Source organism: Dendropsophus ebraccatus, chromosome 3, assembly GCF_027789765.1.
Source record: "Dendropsophus ebraccatus isolate aDenEbr1 chromosome 3, aDenEbr1.pat, whole genome shotgun sequence".
NCBI lineage: Eukaryota > Metazoa > Chordata > Amphibia > Anura > Hylidae > Dendropsophus > Dendropsophus ebraccatus.
The window spans coordinates 8004695-8024087 of record NC_091456.1 but is presented as its reverse complement, the minus strand read 5'-3'; the positions used below and the strand labels follow the sequence as shown (position 1 = coordinate 8024087).

The 19393-nt window shown below is 42.9% G+C and overlaps 1 protein-coding gene across 2 annotated transcripts; it reads left to right on the top strand.

The window, feature by feature from the left end:
- Window positions 1-529: 529 nt before the first annotated feature.
- MYL2 (myosin light chain 2) lies at window positions 530-19043 on the top strand. 2 transcript variants are annotated; one of them, XM_069963979.1, is made up of 7 exons: window positions 530-609; window positions 6243-6332; window positions 7741-7816; window positions 9691-9795; window positions 16461-16539; window positions 16623-16671; window positions 18918-19043. In XM_069963979.1, the coding sequence occupies exons 1-7, from the start codon at window positions 607-609 to the stop codon at window positions 19017-19019; spliced, it is 504 nt and encodes a 167-aa protein (XP_069820080.1). In that variant the 5' UTR covers window positions 530-606; the 3' UTR covers window positions 19020-19043. The 2 variants fall into 2 exon arrangements, with proteins under 2 accessions (XP_069820080.1, XP_069820081.1); XM_069963980.1 differs by lacking the exons at window positions 530-609; window positions 6243-6332; window positions 7741-7816 and adding an exon at window positions 8254-8480.
- Window positions 19044-19393: the final 350 nt, after the last annotated feature.

The window sequence follows — 19393 nt, the reverse complement described above, 5'->3', positions numbered from 1 at the left end:
AAGGGTTAGGTAATATGTTTGTGATAGTTTAGGGTGGGGGTCACTTTCAGTAGCTTTTTTGTGCTGTGTATGAGAAATGCTGTTGTTCTCTTTTATGTGTCATCAATCAGTCCCCATTGGACCAATCCATATGTAGGACTCTACTGATACGCTGATCCCCGTCACTCCCTTCCTTCTCATCCATACCCCCTTTATATTCCATGTTGTACCACTATAAATCCAGAATAAAAGTAAGTGAGGAACAATAGGTGAAGCTGGAAGTGCTGGTCCTCTGCCAACAATAGGACATCAGCAGCAATTGTCAGGAGTTCTCAGCCATCTGCCGCGGCATTGTTGCTTTAAATAAGATTGCATATGGGATGGAGCGAGAGAAGCATTGGGTTTCGGTAACCTTCAGATCTTCTTTGTCTCACATATCATCTGAGTGCACAACAATGTGTCAGGACTGGAGACAACAGGAAGGATGGGGCGACCCTCCACTGCCAAAAGTGGTCATGAGTTTATTTATAACTAGTAGGGGGGCATATTTATTGTGTGAGCGGACAGTGGACTCCCACCAGGACTAGGACTCTCACTGACAGTAATACCACAGGTAACAGCTGGACAATGGTGAGTAACCTGAAGAATCAGCATCAATATATATGAGCATTTAGTGAAGAGCATTAGTAAACATTAGAATATTTCAGAACTAGTTCAGCTGATTGGTCGCAAGTATTGTGCTGTACTTACCTGTCTATTGTTATCCTGTACAATGTCTATACTTACCTGTCTATTGTTATCCCGTACAATGTCTATACTTACCTGTTGATTGTTTTCCCGTACAATGTCTATACTTACCTGTCCATTGTTATCCTATACAATGTCTATACTTACCTGTCCATTGTTGTCCCATACAATGTCTAAACTTACCTGTCCATTGTTATCCCGTACAATGTCTATGCTTACCTGTACATTGTTGTCCCATTCAATGTCTATACTTACCTGTCCATTGTTTTCCCGTACTATGTCTATACTTACCTGTCCATTGTTTTCCCGTACAATGTCTATACTTACCTGTCCATTGTTATCCTGTACAATGTCTATACTTACCTGTCCATTGTTATCCCATACAATGTCTATACTTACCTGTCCATTGTTATCCCTTACCATGTCTATACTTACCTGTCCATTGTTATCCCTTACAATGTCTATACTTACCTGTCCATTGTTATCCCAAACAATGTCTATACTTACCTGTCCATTGTTCTCCCATACAATGTCTATTTATACTTATCTGTCCATTGTTATCCCGTACAATGTGGATATGTCTGAACTAGTTCAGTTGGTTGGTTGCAAGTATTGTGCTATACTTACGTGTCCATTGTTCTCCCATACAATGTCTATACTTACCTGTCTATTGTTGTTCCATTCAATGTCTATATATACTTATCTGTCCATTGTATCCCGTACAATGTCTATACTTACCTGTCCATTGTTATCCTGTACAATGTCTGTATTTGTAGCATTTAATACTTACCTTCTAATCATATGTTTTATCAAATATTGAAGTATATATAACATGTATAATTTTTGAAAATACAAATCATATTGATGGATCATAGCAATCAGGTCTTAAAGCGGTACTATTTAAATGTCTCCAGTCTTCCAGTACTTATCAGCAGCTGTATGTCCTGCAGGAAGTGGTGTATTTTCTCCAGTCTGACACAGTGCTCTCTGCTGCCACCTCTGTCCATGTCAGGAACTGTCCAGAGCAGCAGCAAATCCCCATAGAAAACCTCTCCCGCTCTTCAGACTGGAATGAATACACCACTTCTTGCAGGACATACAGCAGTTGATAAGTACTGGAAGATTTGAGATTTTTTAATAGCACTTTCTGGCACCAGTTGATTTAAAAGAAAACTTTCTTTGGTAAACTACCCCATTAACTTTATATATGAAATCTCACGTAACAAAAAGACATTGTCTGAAGTAAACAATTTACATTTACAAACAGATGATTGGTCCCGAGTGATTGAGCACATACACAGTTTCTTCCAACTATCAGTTTATTTTAATCTGACAATGAGCAAAAATGAAACATTGTTGCACTGACGGCCAATTTGTAGTGTGAGTGGCATATAACTGACACTGGTATTATAACCCTGGCAGCCGTGCCCGTCACCTCACTCACTGACAGCGATGGTAGATGACAGCTGAGGGATTGGACAGTGTTGCTATGTTTCCCATTTTGTTACAATTCGGCTCCGCACACAGATATGTACTCAGTCATTGTATTCACTGCACGTTTTGTCAGTTTTATATAAATATTTAGTTATTGTAACAAACCCTTTAGTATGCATGTATACAGATTCCGGGCTGAGATATTTGTTTTATCCTTTGTTTTTTATATATATATATTTTTTTATATTTTTGTTTCATGCAGGGACTCAGGACAGGGAGAGTATTGTTCCTTATTTTATATGACCCTGAGTCACTTTTTTTTTCTCTGGGGCTGGAATAACCCATCAGTGTCATAAACTCTTTTTTGTCAAAAAACTTTTTTGTGCAACAGAAATTTTTTTGACTCACATTACAATATGCTTGAGAAACTTAAAGGGGGAGAATTATCAGACATGGTGTAAAGTGAAACTGGCTCAGTCGCCCCTAGCAACCAATCAGATTCCACCTTTCATTTTCCAAAGAGTCTGTGAGGAATGAAAGGTGGAATCTGATTGGATGCCGGGGGCGACTGAACCTGTTTCACTTTACTCCATGTTTGATCCCATCTCAACTAATATAAACTTGTCAGGGTCGTAAAGTTAAACATTTATGCAAACACTTTCATTTAGCAAACTTGCCTCCATTTTCTGGCATGCTGCTATTTTATACGCTTTTTAACAACTCATTGTCTTAAGTTCCCGACCACCACTCTAAAAGCAGTGGTCTGGCTGGTGAACACATAGCTGTAGTACACATATTTATGTATAAGGCAATGTTCCCACCAGTGTCCGACGGGAGTAAAGCTGTGCACTTTTTTTGCACAAAAAAAAAATTGTGCATGATAAATCTTCATACACAATGGATCACAAGTGTTTCAGCGGGATCCGTTGCAATCCAAGGTCCTGTCAGTTCCTTGTGAATACATAATTGTAGTGGATTTTTCAGATCGCTGCGAGTATGTAAATCACCTGCCCCCTTAACTCACACACTGCCGGCGCATACATCACCCAGTGCCAAAAAGTGCCAGAGATTTGTTATTTATTTCTATTAAGAAATCTCAATTCTTTCAGTACTTATCAGTTGCTGGATGTCATGCAGAAAGTGGAGTATTCTTTCCAGTCTGGAGAGCAGGAGAGGTTTTCTATGGGGATTTGCTGCTGCTCTGGACAGTTTCTGACATGGACAGAGGTGGCAGCAGAGAGCACTGTGTCAGACTGGAGAGAATACACCACTTCCCGCAGGACATACAGCAGCTGATAAGTACTGGAAGACTGGAGATTTTTTTTTTTTTTAATAGAAGTAAATTACAAATCTCTGGCACTTTCTGGGACCAGTTAATTTGAAAGAATTATTTTGTGAACAACCCCTTTAAGAAAACAAAGGTGTGTGATGGTTTGTTTTATGCCAGACTAGGTAGATTTATAATGGCCCCATTATAATTATTCATGGTGTTGAATGTAGCTCTTCTGTACTTGTTGGGTTTTATTTTTTTATGCCATTTATGGAGCAGAAAAAATGACAGGTTATCCTTAGGGTCCTATTACACTGAACGATTTTTAACGATTAACGACTAAGGGCCCTATTCCACGGGACAATTATCGTTCACATAATCGTTAACGATAAACGATCTCAAACGACCACTATTGTGAAAGACCTAAAATCGTTCACTCATTTACATGGAACGATAATCGTTACTTATGATCGTATTTGCGATCATTTTTTCTTCGCTAATGCGTTCGTATCTACTGTGAATGACCGAACGTCTTATTCAATACGAACAATTTGCGAACGAGCAACGATAAAAATAGGTCCAGGTCTTATTAAGCAATCAACGATTTCTCGTTCGGTCGTTAATTCTTAACTGCTATTCAACCGAACGATTATCGTTTAGATTCGAACAATTTAACTATAATCTGAACGATAGTCGTCCCGTGGAACAGGGCCCTAACGATCAACGATCGCAAACGAGATTGTTTATCGTTAACCTGAAATCGTTCACCATATTACACAGAACGATAATTGTTAGTTACGATCGTTACTATGAATGTTTATTCATAGTAACGTTTATAATGTACTGTATATAGTGCCGCTCTGTAATGTACTGTACAGTATATAGTGCTGCTGTAATGTCCTGTACATTATATATAGTGCTGCTCTGTAATGTCCTGTACAGTATATAGGGCCGCTCTGTAATGTCCTGTACAGTATATAGGGCCGTTCTGTAATGTACTGTACAGTATATATAGGGCCCCTCTGTAATGTCCTGTACAGTATATAGGGCCGCTCTGTAATGTCCTGTACAGTATATAGGGCTGCTCTGTAATGTACTGTACAGTATATAGCGCTGCTCTGTAATGTCCTGTACAGTATATAGGGCCGCTCTGTAATGTCCTGTACAGTATATATAGTGCTGCTCTGTAATGTACTGTACAGTATATAGTGCTGCTCTGTAATGTCTTGTACAGTATATAGAGCCGCTCTGTAATGTCCTGTACAGTATATATAGGGCCGCTCTGTAATGTACTGTACAGTATATAGTGCTGCTCTGTAATGTCCTGTACAGTATATAGGGCTGCTCTGTAATGTACTGTACAGTATATAGCGCTGCTCTGTAATGTCCTGTACAGTATATAGCGCTGCTCTGTAATGTCCTGTACAGTATATAGGGCTGCTCTGTAATGTACTGTACAGTATATAGGGCCGCTCTGTAATGTCCTGTACAGTATATATAGGGCCGCTCTGTAATGTCCTGTACAGTATATAGGGCCGCTCTGTAATGTCCTGTACAGTATATAGTGCTGCTCTGTAATGTCCTGTACAGTATATATAGGGCCCCTCTGTAATGTGCTGTACAGTATATAGTGCTGCTCTGTAATGTCTTGTACAGTATATAGTGCTGCTCTGTAATGTCCTGTACAGTATATATAGGGCCGCTCTGTAATGTCCTGTACAGTATATAGGGCCGCTCTGTAATGTCCTGTACAGTATATATAGGGCCCCTCTGCAATGTGCTGTACAGTATATATAGGGCCGCTCTGTAATGTCCTGTAGGGATTATATTGGACACTATACAATATAATATATGGGGACTGTAGGTAATTATTGGTGGGTGCTGGAACCAATGAAACACAATTATATTATTTCCGCTTCTCAAACTGCCTTCCGGAACCAATTAAGTTTGAGAACCGAGGAACCACTGTATATAATAATAATAATAATAATAATAATAATAATAATAATTTATAGTATAGACGCTTCCTGGAGTGGTAACTATGTTTAATTTTTAATTGTTCAGATTTTAGATGACAAATAAGAATGGGGGACGGGGTATATTGAAATTTCGCAAGTCCTGTTATTTTCTGATTGTGGCTTGTTGGACGGTGGAGATCCCCCTCGAATTATGGACTCAACATACAATGGTCGTCCAAGAACCAATTATTATTGGATGTTGTGGCACCCCTGTATAGTCCAGGCTGCTGCTGCTCTTTCATGCTGCCTGTAAAGTTGTAAGAAACAATCCAGGAGTTTATGGTCAGATATATATTATATGATATATATTATATGAGGCTATGTTCACACTACGCATAAGTACGGCCATTGTTGCCATCGGCTGTGAACATAGCCTTATCTGCTTTGGGATCCCGGCCGGAGCATATACACATCGTATACGCTCCGGCCGGGATCCATGCGGCCAAAAGATCATCCGGCCGGTACTGCAGTACTGCGGGATGATCCGTGCAGAGACCGGCCGTTCCGTGACCCGGCCAGGGTCACGGAACAGCCGGTCTCTCACGTTGGGTGAACATAGCCTGAAACTGTATATGTGTACGTCGCCGACTTTGTAAAATGACGTTTTTTTTTGCTGGAAATATTCTAAACTGTTGGAAAGATGCGACTATTGAATGCCACTATATTTGACTGTATGCGACTATTGAATGCCACTATATGCGACTATTAAATGCCACTATATGTGACTGTATGCGACTATTGAATGCGACCTTCGAATGTTACATTACATTAAAATGCATCTAAACTTTCTCAAGTCTCCCAAGAAAGCAAAGAAGAGGGCGGAAGGTGCCAACTCCAATGTATTCTCCATGTTTGAACAAACCCAGATTCAGGAATTTAAAGAGGTAAATGATGCGGGTATAAGTGGGGGAATAATAAATGGCGGGACAGGTCCCAGTGTATGCAGTAACAGATCCATAGACCCCCATTACTCTGTTTGGGTGGTATCCATTGGGGGTTTTTGGGTGGAATTGTGCAGACTTCACTCTATTCCATGTAAACCCTTTGCCGCCTATTTTCGCCCTAAGGATCGGCCATTTTTCACTTTTGAGCTCAATTTTTTTCCTCCTCTCCCTCTAAGAGCCGTAGCGCTTTATGTTTCCACCTAAAGGGCTGGCTTTGCGCCAGGATCTCTAGTTTTTTTTACTATCACATTAGTGTAGATAGTAACTGGTCCTCACCCTCCGCTCCTGAGCATTGCGGCGTACCGGTACGCCATGATGTGGGATCTCACTTCTTTACATGACTTGCTGGTGCGACATTTTGGATCCAGTTAAAAAAGAACATTTGCACTAAACATAGGGGGACATTGATCAAGACTGGTGTACGTCTTAAATAAAGTGCAAAGTTCTGCCCCTTTGCACTAGCCGGACTTACCAAGAGGCTGGGTACACACAGGGGGAGATTTATCAAACATGGTGTAAAGTGAAACTGGCTCAGTTGCCCCTAGCGACCAATCAGATTCCACCTTTCATTCCTCACAGACTCTTTGATAAATGAAAGGTGGAATCTGATTGGTTGCTAGGGGCAACTGAGCCAGTTTAACTTTACACCATGTTTGATAAAGTTTTTTGCAGTCCGTTTAACGTATTCATTTTAAAATGTTTACTTTTAGGTTATGTTCACACAATGTATTCCTTATGGAAACAATAGCCGTTCTTTTCATTGTGAAATATGTTGCTTTAAAGTCAATGCAAACAACGACCGTTGTTCACAAAAGATGGCTGTTGAAACCATTGCCATGTCAATTATTCCCGCCGTGGCGCATTAATTTAAACGCAATTGTAATGCAACAACGTCCGTTGTCCATACGTTTTGTGAACATAGCTTTAACATACACAAAAAAAAAAAACAAGAAAAAAAGCACCCTTTTTTTTTTATAATGGAAGTTAAAGGGGTTATCCTGCGCTACAAGAACATGGCCACTTTTCGCCCTTTTGTCTCCAGTTCAGGTGCAGTTTGCAATTAAGCTTCATTTACTTCAATGGAACTGAGTTTCAAAACCCCGCCTAAGCTGGAGACAAGAGTGGGGCAATAGCGGCCATGTTTTTGTAGCACTTGATAACCCCCTTAATAGAAAAACAGATCCAAAAGGATTGCACACAGTTCCATCCATTTTTGCGTCCGTGTCCCCCCCCCCCTCCACCTCCAATAAAACGAATATGTCTGCAAAAACGCAGTGTGAGCCCAACCAAAGATGATGAACAGATCCTTACAGTATAAATGGCTTCTCTTTTATTCTTCCGCATTCAGGCATTTACCATCATGGACCAGAATCGAGACGGGTTCATTGATAAAGAAGATCTCCGAGACACCTTCGCAGCATTAGGTAATAAGAGTCCAGATTGTGTATATGTGTATGTGTATTGATTGTGTATATGTGTATGTGTGTATATGTGTATTGATTGTGTATATGTGTATATGTGTATATGTGTATATGTGTATATGTGTATGGATTGTGTATATGTGTATGTGTATGGATTGTGTGTGGATTGTGCATATGTGTATGTGTATGGATTGTGTATATGTGTATGTGTATGTGTAGTGTATATGTGTATGTATTGTGTATATGTGTATGTGTATATGTGTATGGATTGTGTATATGTATATGTGTATAAGTATGTATTGGGGGAGATTTATCAAACATGGTGTAAAGTGAGACTGGCTCAGTCACCCCTAGCAACCAATCAGATTCCACCTTTTATTTTCCAAAGAGTCTGTGAGGAACGAAAGGTGAAATCTGATTGGTTGCCGGGGGCGACTGGGCCTGTTTCACTTTACACCATGTTTGATTAATCTCCCCCACTATTATGTTCTCCTTCTGAACAATCCATAACCAGAAAAAATGTGTGGTATAATAGGTAGTCTAATCTACCCAGCGATATTACCTTATTCTTGCAGCAATTCCATCCGGATATACTGTCCTTCTGTGGCTAGAAAGACGCATACTCACAGTATACACTTTGCATTGCTTTTTATTTTCATCTTGCAAGGTATATCGCAATAATAGCTCACAGTCTGAGTAGTTCCATGAACACATGTCAAACACTATGGCCTCCTGCCGGACGTTCCGGAGGACGGGACTCCTCCTTCCTCATGCGTGACGCATGGGATTTATTATCCCATGAAGTGCGATGTTGGTTGTTTGTTAAAAGCTCCTTCTGAACAATGAGGCATCTGAAATAACTTCAAAGGACGACAACACAGTCCTGCTAATACAACATCTGAGACCATGCTGCCGGATATATATATATATATATATATATATATATATATATATATATAGCGCATTATTACCTCCTGGATATTCAGGACATAAATGTCGCGCATACCGCCCTGCCATGTCCGCACATGACGCTGTAACACTAGCCACATAATTGTGTAGGATCCACAAGTTTCGATTGTCATTGGAGACCGTACAGCTGTTATTAGTTTTACTATTCGATAAAAATAGCCAAACACACAAGTATTTGTCACCTGTGGGAGTAACATTCATTTAAAGGGGTACTTTTTATTTCTTTCAAATCAACTGGCAATTTAGTTCTATTTAAAAATCTCCAGCCTTCCAATACTTATCAGCTGCTGTGTGTCCTGCAAAAAGTGGTGTTTTCTCTCCAGTGTGACAGTGCTCTCTGCTGCCACCTCTGTCCATGTCAGGAACTGTCCAGAGCAGGAGAGGTTTTCTATGGGGATTTTCTGCTGCTCTGGACAGTTCCTGACATGGACAGAGGTGGCAGCAGAGAGCACTGTGTCAGACTGGAGAGAATACACCACTTTCTGTAGGACATACAGCAGCTGATAAGTACTGGAAGACTGAAGATTTTTAAATAGAAGTAATTTCCAAATCTATATAATTTTCTGGCACTTGTTGTTTTGAAAGATTTTTTTTGCTGGAGTATCCCTTAAGCCATTTATAGATAATTTATACATAGGCTGTTTAACGCAGAAACCATTAAATATGAGGGATGCCATCTTGCCGCCCTTGCAGGTAATGCTTACCACCATCTTGGTTATATTATATTACAGATATGAGATAGATAGATGATAGATAGATATGAGATAGATAGATATGAGATAGATAGATAGATAGAAGATAGATAGATAGATAGTAGATAGATAGATAGGAGATAGATAGATAGATAGATAGATAGATATTATCTGTTATATAATATGATATTACATACATTATTCTATGTCTTCAAGGTCGTCTGAATGTGAAAAATGAAGAACTGGAAGAAATGTTAAAAGAAGCTCCGGGACCAATCAATTTTACCGTGTTCTTAACAATGTTTGGAGAAAAGTTGAAAGGTTTGTATCATATAAATTCTACCAAGACTCATGAGTCAATGCCAGGATACCAGAACACTAGCATATAGTCAGACATTTATAGGTTTAGGCCCATCTCCCAACAATTTGGCCATAACGCCAAAAGCCAACTCCTTCCTCCGTCCATCTTGGAGATTGAGATCTAGCAAAGAATTATTACACCACAGCAATAAAAACAGTAATGTGCACCTACAATCCATCATCACCTAACACCATCATGCTTCTCTGGAGTCTCAAATACAACTGACATGTAGTGTCCTGTAGTGGAGTCTTTCCCCGCTCGGCGTGATGTATCAGTATGATGCCGGGAGCAGGGAAACTGTTTGAATCTTCGCGGCACCTTAATTAAGCAGCCATACGGGTCTCACGGAAAGTGGGAATAAGCCAGACAGATGTCCTCAGGGCCGCCATCAGGAATTTCGGGGCCCCATACAACCAAAGTGTCTGGGCCCCCCACATTAATAAAAAAAAAAAAAAATTGTGTGTTCGCCCCACGCCTTGCTGGGAGGTATAATTTGGTTCAGATCAATTCTAGAGAACTGGCTCATATACTCCATTTTCCCCAGTGGCTTAAAATGTAACCTCTGTTATACAGTTTAACTTAAAATTGTAGAAACTAAATGTGAACAAGGTGCAATTCAAACAGACACTTACTTGTATAGCTGCCTCTTGTGCTCTGTATGCAGTGCATTATATTCACCCCTGCAACGTACAATTTATAGCGTGTCTACAAGCCCAGCAGGGCTCATTATGACGGAGACTAAAACTTATACAAGAGTGGGGTAGGGGTTCCCCTGTATTCAGAATGCTGTTGAGTACTAGGCAATGCCCCGTTTGGGGTTATTGAATTTCGAGGGTCTGGGGGGCTGTTTGATTTGTATATGTTCACCAATATCCCCCCCCCCCCCCGGTATGCTCACTAACATAGAACATGTTGATACGGCTAATATAATGAGGCTGTTCCATGTTAGTGAGCATATACAAATCACCCCCCCCCCAGGCAGACTAGTTTAGCTCACCCAAGCCAGTGATAGCGAATACATGGCGGTGAGAACGCTTTCTAGGAGATCCTGTTTGTGCAGCAGAGGTGTCTTTATCCTGCTCTGCATAGACCCTCGAAATTCAATAATCCCAGACGGGGCATTGCCGAGCACTCAACAGCATTCTGAATACAGGGGAACCCCAACCCCACTCTTGTATAAGTTTTAGTCTCCATCATAATGAGCTCCGCTGGGCTTGTAGACACGCTATAAATTGTACGTTGCAGGGGTGAATATAATGCACTGCATACAGAGCACAAGAGGCAGCTATACAAGTAAGTGTCTATTTGAATTGCACCTTGTTCACATTTAGGTTCTACAATTCTATAACTGTATAACAGAGGTTACATTTTAACCCACTGGGGAAAATGGGATATATGAGCCAGTTCTCTAGAATTGATCTCACACACAGACACCAGCACACATGTATACAGACACCAGCACACATGTATACAGACATACAGACACCAGCACACATGTATACAGACACCAGCACACATGTATACAGACATACAGACACCAGCACACATGTATACAGACATACAGACACCAGCACACCAGGGCACGATGAAGTTTGAACTTCTGCAACCTGGAGAAATCACCTGATATCACCTGCAGTCCTATGTAACACCACATAACACAGTGGTATCTCTGAGTACAGATAATGTAGTAGATTTCACCTGCAGTCCTATGTAACAGCACAGATAACACAGTGATATCTCTGAGTATAGATCATGTAGTAGATGTCACCTGCAGTCCTATGTAACAGCACAGATAACACAGTGATATCTCTGAGTACAGATAATGTAGATGTCACCTGCAGTCCTATGTAACACCACAGATAACACAGTGATATCTCTGAGTACAGATAATGTAGTAGTCACCTGCAGTCCTATGTAACACCACAGATAACACAGTGATATCCCTCTGAGTACAGATAATGTAGATGTCACCTGCAGTCCTATGTAACACCACAGATAACACAGTGATATCTCTGAGTACAGATAATGTAGTAGTCACCTGCAGTCCTATGTAACACCACAGATAACACAGTGATATCTCTGAGTACAGATAATGTAGTAGCTGTCACCTGCAGTCCTATGTAACACTACAGATAACACAGTGATATCTCTGAGTACAGATAATGTAGTAGCTGTCACCTGCAGTCCTATGTAACACCACAGATAACACAGTGATATCTCTGAGTACAGATAATGTAGTAGTCACCTGCAGTCCTATGTAACAGCACAGATAACACAGTGATATCTCTGAGTACAGATAATGTAGATGTCACCTGCAGTCCTATGTAACAGCACAGATAACACAGTGATATCTCTGAGTACAGATAATGTAGTAGTCACCTGCAGTCCTATGTAACACAACAGATAACACAGTGATATCTCTGAGTACAGATAATGTAGTAGCTGTTACCTCGGGACGCCCCTACTAAATGATGTTCTACAAAATAAGAAAAGTGTCATACAGTGACTCACAGGTGACGTCTTCTTTGATCTGAGGCGTCACTTTCCCTTTTCCTCTCCATCCGGCCCAGACCTCCATGATGAGTCCTTCCAGATAGGTTTAATCTCCTCAGAACCTGCGAGACAAACAATTTAGGCTCCGCACATTTCTAGCAACTTCCTTTCCTTTCTCCCCCCTGTAGGCTCCCATAGTAACTGCGCTGTTTGGTGTTATGTGCAGTAAAGCGAGTAGGAATGTGGGATGCCCCCTGTATGTAGGATCCCCTGCTGTGCCCCCTGTATGTAGGATCCCCTGCTGTGCCCCCATGAGCTAATAATGCCTCTAGAGGTGGCCCCCATGAACTAATAATGCCCCCAGAGGTACCCCCATGCACTAATAATGCCCCCAGAGGTGCCCCCATGAACTAATAATGCCCCCAGAGGTGCCCCCATGAACTAATAATGCCCCCAGAGGTGCCCCCATATACTAATAATGCCCCCAGAGGTGCCCCCATGAGCTAATAATGCCCCCAGAGGTGCCCCCATGAGCTAATAATGCCCCCAGAGGTGCCCCCATATACTAATAATGCCCCCAGAGGTGCCCCCATATACTAATAATGCCCCCAGAGGTGCCCCCATATACTAATAATGCCCCCAGAGGTGCCCCCATATACTAATAATGCCCCCAGAGGTGCCCCCATATACTAATAATGCCCCCAGAGGTGCCCCCATGAACTAATAATGCCCCCAGAGGTGCCCCCATGAACTAATAATGCCCCCAGAGGTGCCCCCATGAACTAATAATGCCCCCAGAGGTGCCCCCCATATACTAATAATGCCCCCAGAGGTGCCCCACATATACTAATAATGCCCCCAGAGGTGCGCCCATACACTAATAATGCCCCCAGAGGTGCCCCCATACACTAATAATGCCCCCAGAGGTGCCCCCATACACTAATAATGCCCCCAGAGGTGCCCCCATACACTAATAATGCCCCCATACACTAATAATGCCCCCAGAGGTGCCCCCATACACTAATAATGCCCCCAGAGGTGCCCCCATACACTAATAATGCCCCCAGAGGTGCCCCCATACACTAATAATGCCCCCAGAGGTGCCCCCATACACCAATAATGCCCCCAGAGGTGCCCCCATACACCAATAATGCCCCCAGAGGTGCCCCCATACACCAATAATGCCCCCAGAGGTGCCCCCATACACCAATAATGCCCCCAGAGGTGCCCCCATACACCAATAATGCCCCCAGAGGTGCCCCCATACACTAATAATGCCCCCAGAGGTGCCCCCATGAGCTAATAATGCCCCCAGAGGTGCCCCCATACACTAATAATGCCCCCAGAGGTGCCCCCATGTTATAATAATGCCCCCAGAGGTGCCCCCATACACTAATAATGCCCCCAGAGGTGCCCCCATACACTAATAATGCCCCCAGAGGTGCCCCCATACACTAATAATGCCCCAGAGGTGCCCCCATACACTAATAATGCCCCAGAGGTGCCCCCATATACTAATAATGCCCCCAGAGGTGCCCCCATATACTAATAATGCCCCAGAGGTGCCCCCATGAGCTAATAATGCCCCCAGAGGTGCCCCCCATACACTAATAATGCCCCCAGAGGTGCCCCCATATACTAATAATGCCCCCAGAGGTGCCCCCATATACTAATAATGCCCCCAGAGGTGCCCCCATATACTAATAATGCCCCCAGAGGTGCCCCCATACACTAATAATGCCCCCAGAGGTGCCCCCATATACTAATAATGCCCCCAGAGGTGCCCCTAAAAAAAACAAACATCCTACTCACCTAATCCGCGCTGTGCAGGCAGCAGCTCTTCCTCCTCCTCTTCGGGCTCCATCTTGCGAGCCGCAGGGACGGGACTTCCGGCAGACGTGATGACGTCACATCATCACGCCTGCCGGAGGGGCACATGATCACGGCCCGGCCTCCCATAGGCTGCTGGTATGAAGTGCCGGCAGCCTATGGGAGAGAATACAGGAGGAGGACGCTGACAGGTCCTTCTCCTGTATTCTGATCGCTTTAATGTTCCGCCCGCTGTGCGGGCGGAACATTAAAGCGATCAGTGCATCCCGAGAAGCTGCGTGGCCGCAGCTTCTCGGGATGCTCAAAAACAAGTGGCAAGGGGGACCGTGCGGGCCCCCCTAGCGTAGCGGTCGGGGGGCGGCGGCCGGCGGGCCCGCCGGGCCCCCCCCCGGGTCTCTTAGGGTCCGGGCCCCATACGGCAGTACCACTTGTACTGCCCTATCGGCGGCCCTGGATGTCCTACATATTGCATCTCTGTCTATCAGTAAGTGATGGCCAGTTCTAGTAATATGCCATGGCTTATACGCATTGGGAAAAAAAGTTTAAAGTGGCTTCACAGGTACCGGATTTGCAGCGGATTTCATGATGCAAGTTTGCATCTAAATCCACTGCGAATCCATGTAGTGTGAAGTTCAATGGGGTTACATACCCGCAGCAGAATTTTCATTCCACTACAGATATGTAAACCGGCCCCTTTAACCCCCCCGCAGCATACATTACCTGCTTGGTGCCACGGCTGCATGTAAGGCTTCCGGCAATCCCCTTCAGCCAATCAGTGCTGCCCGTGCACGGATTGGCTGAGCGGGACCGACGGGAGAGAAATCCACTGTGGATCCAGTACGTATAAACCCACCCTAAAGTGGAAAAGATTCATTGTTACTTTCTTGGAGCCCTCAGAGATGAGCCGACATGTTTTCAAATGATGAGCTTTGATGTATGAACAAGTTTATTACTGTATACAGGCCCGTTCACACTACGGAATTATGGCAGGCCCTGATTTGTTCACTACAAACATAGAATAGAAAAAAAAAAATTTGAAAAAGAGAAAGAAATGAGAGTAATGAAAGAAGCACTAAGGGTATGTTCACACACAGAGCTCCATTGTGTCTGGACCTCAATTAAATGATCAATTACTGCAATTAAATGATGCACCCTCATTGTGTTACTACATGTGTGACCACGGCCTCAGGGCCTTACTACCCCGGGTGATTATCAGCTGAAAGGCCAGCAACGTCCCGTGTAATACGGCCAGTGATCGGCTGATGAACGAATAAACACTGCTTTGCTGAGTGGGTAATTTTGTCCAGGAGTTCCCGGAGCTGAGTGCGCTGCAAAGGGGGTGAGGACCAGCTGCTATCAGCAGCCAGAGCTTCAGGGCTCTATTACACCAGCAGATTATCTGACAGATTATTGAAGCCAAAGCCAGGAACAGACTATAGACTAACAGAGAACAGGTCATAAAGGAAAGACTGAGATTTCTCCTCTTTTAAATCCACTGCTGGCTTTGGCTGTACAAATCTGTCAGATAAATCTGTCTGTGTAATAGGGCCCTCACTGTTAATCATGGGGAGTAGTTATGGCGCTGCCGCACTTCATTAACCCCTTAAATTGTCAGTGAAAGAAGCGTCTCCTGTCACTTTCTAATTGTGACCCCCACAGTGTAATTGTGGGGGTCCACGTTCATTCTCCCCGAGTTCTGTAAGTAAAATACTTACGTGCAGTGATCTTCTCATAAAGTTTGCCTCAGAAAGACTCTATGAGAAGATCACAGATAACACTATGCAATGACATAGCATTGACCAGTGTTTGCAATCTAATTTCTGCTTACAATAATGAAAACAATGATACCCCACCCATCCCTGTTGGCAGGTCAGCGCTCGACAGGGATGACTGACAGGCAGAGAGGCCAGTAACAGTAACTACCTGCCCGCATCTGCACTGCAGCTTTATACGGTGATGCAGGGGACCATATCAGCCCAATTGGTTCCCTTTAAGACCAGAATAGGCGGCAGAGGCAAAGGGGCCAAAGGAGTTATCTGGGATTAGAAAATACACAGCTACTTTCTTTCAAAAACACTGCCCCCCTGTCCTCAGGTTGTGTGTGGTATTACATCTCAGCTCTATCGACTTCAGTGGCCCTGAGCGGCAGACACACATCCAATCTGAGGAAAGGGAGGAAAGCGGCCCATAGTTTTGTAAGCCCAGATACCATGGCTCCTTCTTATAATGGTGGGAGGGTAGCTGATTTTTAGTTTCAGTGACATATAGCTATTAATGATTTTATATGTGATCAAACTTGCAGGAGCCGATCCCGAGGAAACGATTCTTAATGCTTTCAAGGTGTTTGACCCTGAAGGCAGCGGCCTCCTGAAATCCGATTAGTAAGTAGTGCTTATTGCGGAGGTTCTGCGATTCCGCCGTCCTCCGCTGTCTGATCACTCATCTTTTTATGGTTTATTTTTAGCATCAGAGAAATGCTGATGACTCAGGCTGAGAGGTTCTCCAGTGAAGAGGTACGAGATCCGGCTCATCTCCTGCACTTAGATCACACACATTCTGGAACCTTCTTCCTTTATAAGAATGAATATAGAATATATATTAAGAATGAGTCTTACTTACATTAACCCCCTCTTACCGTTCATTGCAAAAGAGGAAGTTATTCTGTGATTATAGTTACTATTATTCATTATAACTGGAAACACATTAAAGGGGTACTCCGGAAAAAATCTTTTTCTTTCAAATCAACCGGTTTCAAAAAGTTATACAGATTTGTAATTTACTTCTATTTAAAAATCTCCAGTCTTCCAGTACTTATCATCTGCTGTATGTCCTGCAGGAAGTGGTGTACTCTCTCCAGTCTGACACAGTGCTCTCTGCTGCAACCTCTGTCCATGTCAGGAACTGTCCAGAACAGCAGCAAATCCCCCTCCTGCTTTGGACAGTTCCTGACATGGACATGTCAGGAACTGTCCAGAGCAGGAGAGGGTTTTTTATCGGAATTTGCTAGAATACTGGAGATTTTGAAATAGAAGTAAATTACAAATCTATATAACTTTCTGATACTAGTTGATTTGAAAACAATATTTTTTCCCCAAAGACCCCATTAAAAAGGAATGTGTTAAATATATTTTTTAAGAATTTCTGGTGAAATTTTTTCTAACTTTACATTTTTCTATCTATATTATAAAATAATCCTGATATCTTGCAGTTCTCACTCTCACCACTGGGGATAAAACTAAGCTGAGACTTCCTGTTGTGTCTGTGGTGATAAGAGGAGGCTGCTGTAAAGTGATCTGTACAGCATTGCAGCATCATGTGACACCAGTAGATAGAGGCGACAATAGCAGCTCCCTGTGGAATGACCTCTTCAAAGGTCACAGAGCACACTCAGTAATGTCTCACATTCATCTCAAGGGGACAGAATCTGCCTATTGTCGTCTATGTCCATGAGGCTTGCTGTAAAGCATGTCACTATAAGCTGTTAATAACAGTCCAGGAAATATGGCCACCCCCATAACAATGTACAGATAGTGGGGGGGAAAATTACAGTCAGAAAATAAAAAAAGATTAGAATAAAAGAAATTTTAGTATCTGACTCTAATCAGTAAAAGAAAATTTAGGTGACACAGTCCCTTCAAAGGAGAAGTCCGGCCAAAAGTATTTTTCGATATGTTATTACTTATGGAAAGTTAGACAAATTTCTAATATACACTAATTATGGGAAATGCACATAAAGTCCTATTTCCCTCAATTTAGTAGATCAGGCAGACTTAAATTTTTCTAAAAACCAGTGACGTCATGAACCGAACCAGAGCAGGGCTGGGTGTAATTCCTATGAAGCGTCCAGCAGGGGCGCAGTGTATGGAGAAATTCCATAGTAAGAATAACTATCAAACACCCCCACCACAGAGGAGATACAGGAGATACAGGATGTGTATTTCCTCAGTGTGCGGATCGGGGGGCACCGGGGGAAGAGGCTGTGCAGGGGTAAGCTATGGGGGTCCTTGTGGGGGGGGGCGCACTACAAGTGTCAGCAGCCCCGTCCTATGCGCTGTGGACGTGGCTGCTGGCACTCCTGAAAAAGGAAGTTTGGGGGTTTTAGGGTGGGTGGGTGGCTGGTCTGGGGTCTACTGTCCTGTGGAGTGGAGGGGGGGGGGAAGAGAGAGGGGGCAGCCGCACTACAAGTGCCACCAGCCCCGTCCTAAGCGCTGTGGACGGGGCTGATGGCACTTCTGATAGGGGTAGTTTGGGTGTCTTTAAGTGGTGGGGTGTTTACTTGGGGGCTGCTGACACGGGGGCAGCTGCACCACAAGTGCCAGCAGCCCCATCCTATGTGCCGTGGATGGGGCTGCTGGCACTTGTGATAGTTATTCTTACTATGGAATTTCTCCATACACTGCGCCCCTGCTGGACGCTTCATAGGAATTACACCCAGCCCTGCTCTGGTTCGGTTCGTGACATCACTGGTTTATTAGAAAAATTTAAGTCTGCCTGATCTACTAAATTGAGGGAAATAGCAGTATATGTGCATTTCCCATAATTAGTGTATATTACAAATTTGTCTAACTTTCCATAAGTAATAACATATCAAAAAATACTTTTGGCCGGAGTTGTCCTTTAAAGTGATGATTTAAAAAAATCTAGGCTACCCCTTTAATTTTAATAGTTGCCATGTAATGCTTGATTTCTACTAAGTGTTATAATAGGTGTCAGAAACACCAATAGAAGAACAACTTTCTTTCTTTTCTATCTCTTGCAGGTTGACCAGATGTTCACAGCTTTCCCACCTGATGTGACTGGAAACCTAAACTATAAAAACCTTGTGCACATCATCACCCACGGTGAAGAGAAAGAGGAATAAACAACGCCATTGACTTTTGCTTAACATCCTGCTTGTCTTTTTGTCTTTTTTTTATTACTCTGCTAAATCCTTGTGACTCAGGATATCATGAACCATCCGGGGAATTTTTAATAACAGTGTAAGGCCGAGTTCACACTGCGTTATTTGCATTCAGTTTTTTATCCATTTTAGAAGGGATGCATTTGTGTGCATCCTTTTTTCCATTGACTTCCATTATAAAAAAAAAAATTTAAAAAAAAGGATCAAAACATAGATCAAAAAGGATCCTTTTTTAGCATACAGAAAAATGTGGTCAACCACATTTTTGTGTACGCTAAAAAAAAGGTGCGTTTTGATCCTTTTCTATTATAGAAGTCAATGGTAAAATGGATGCA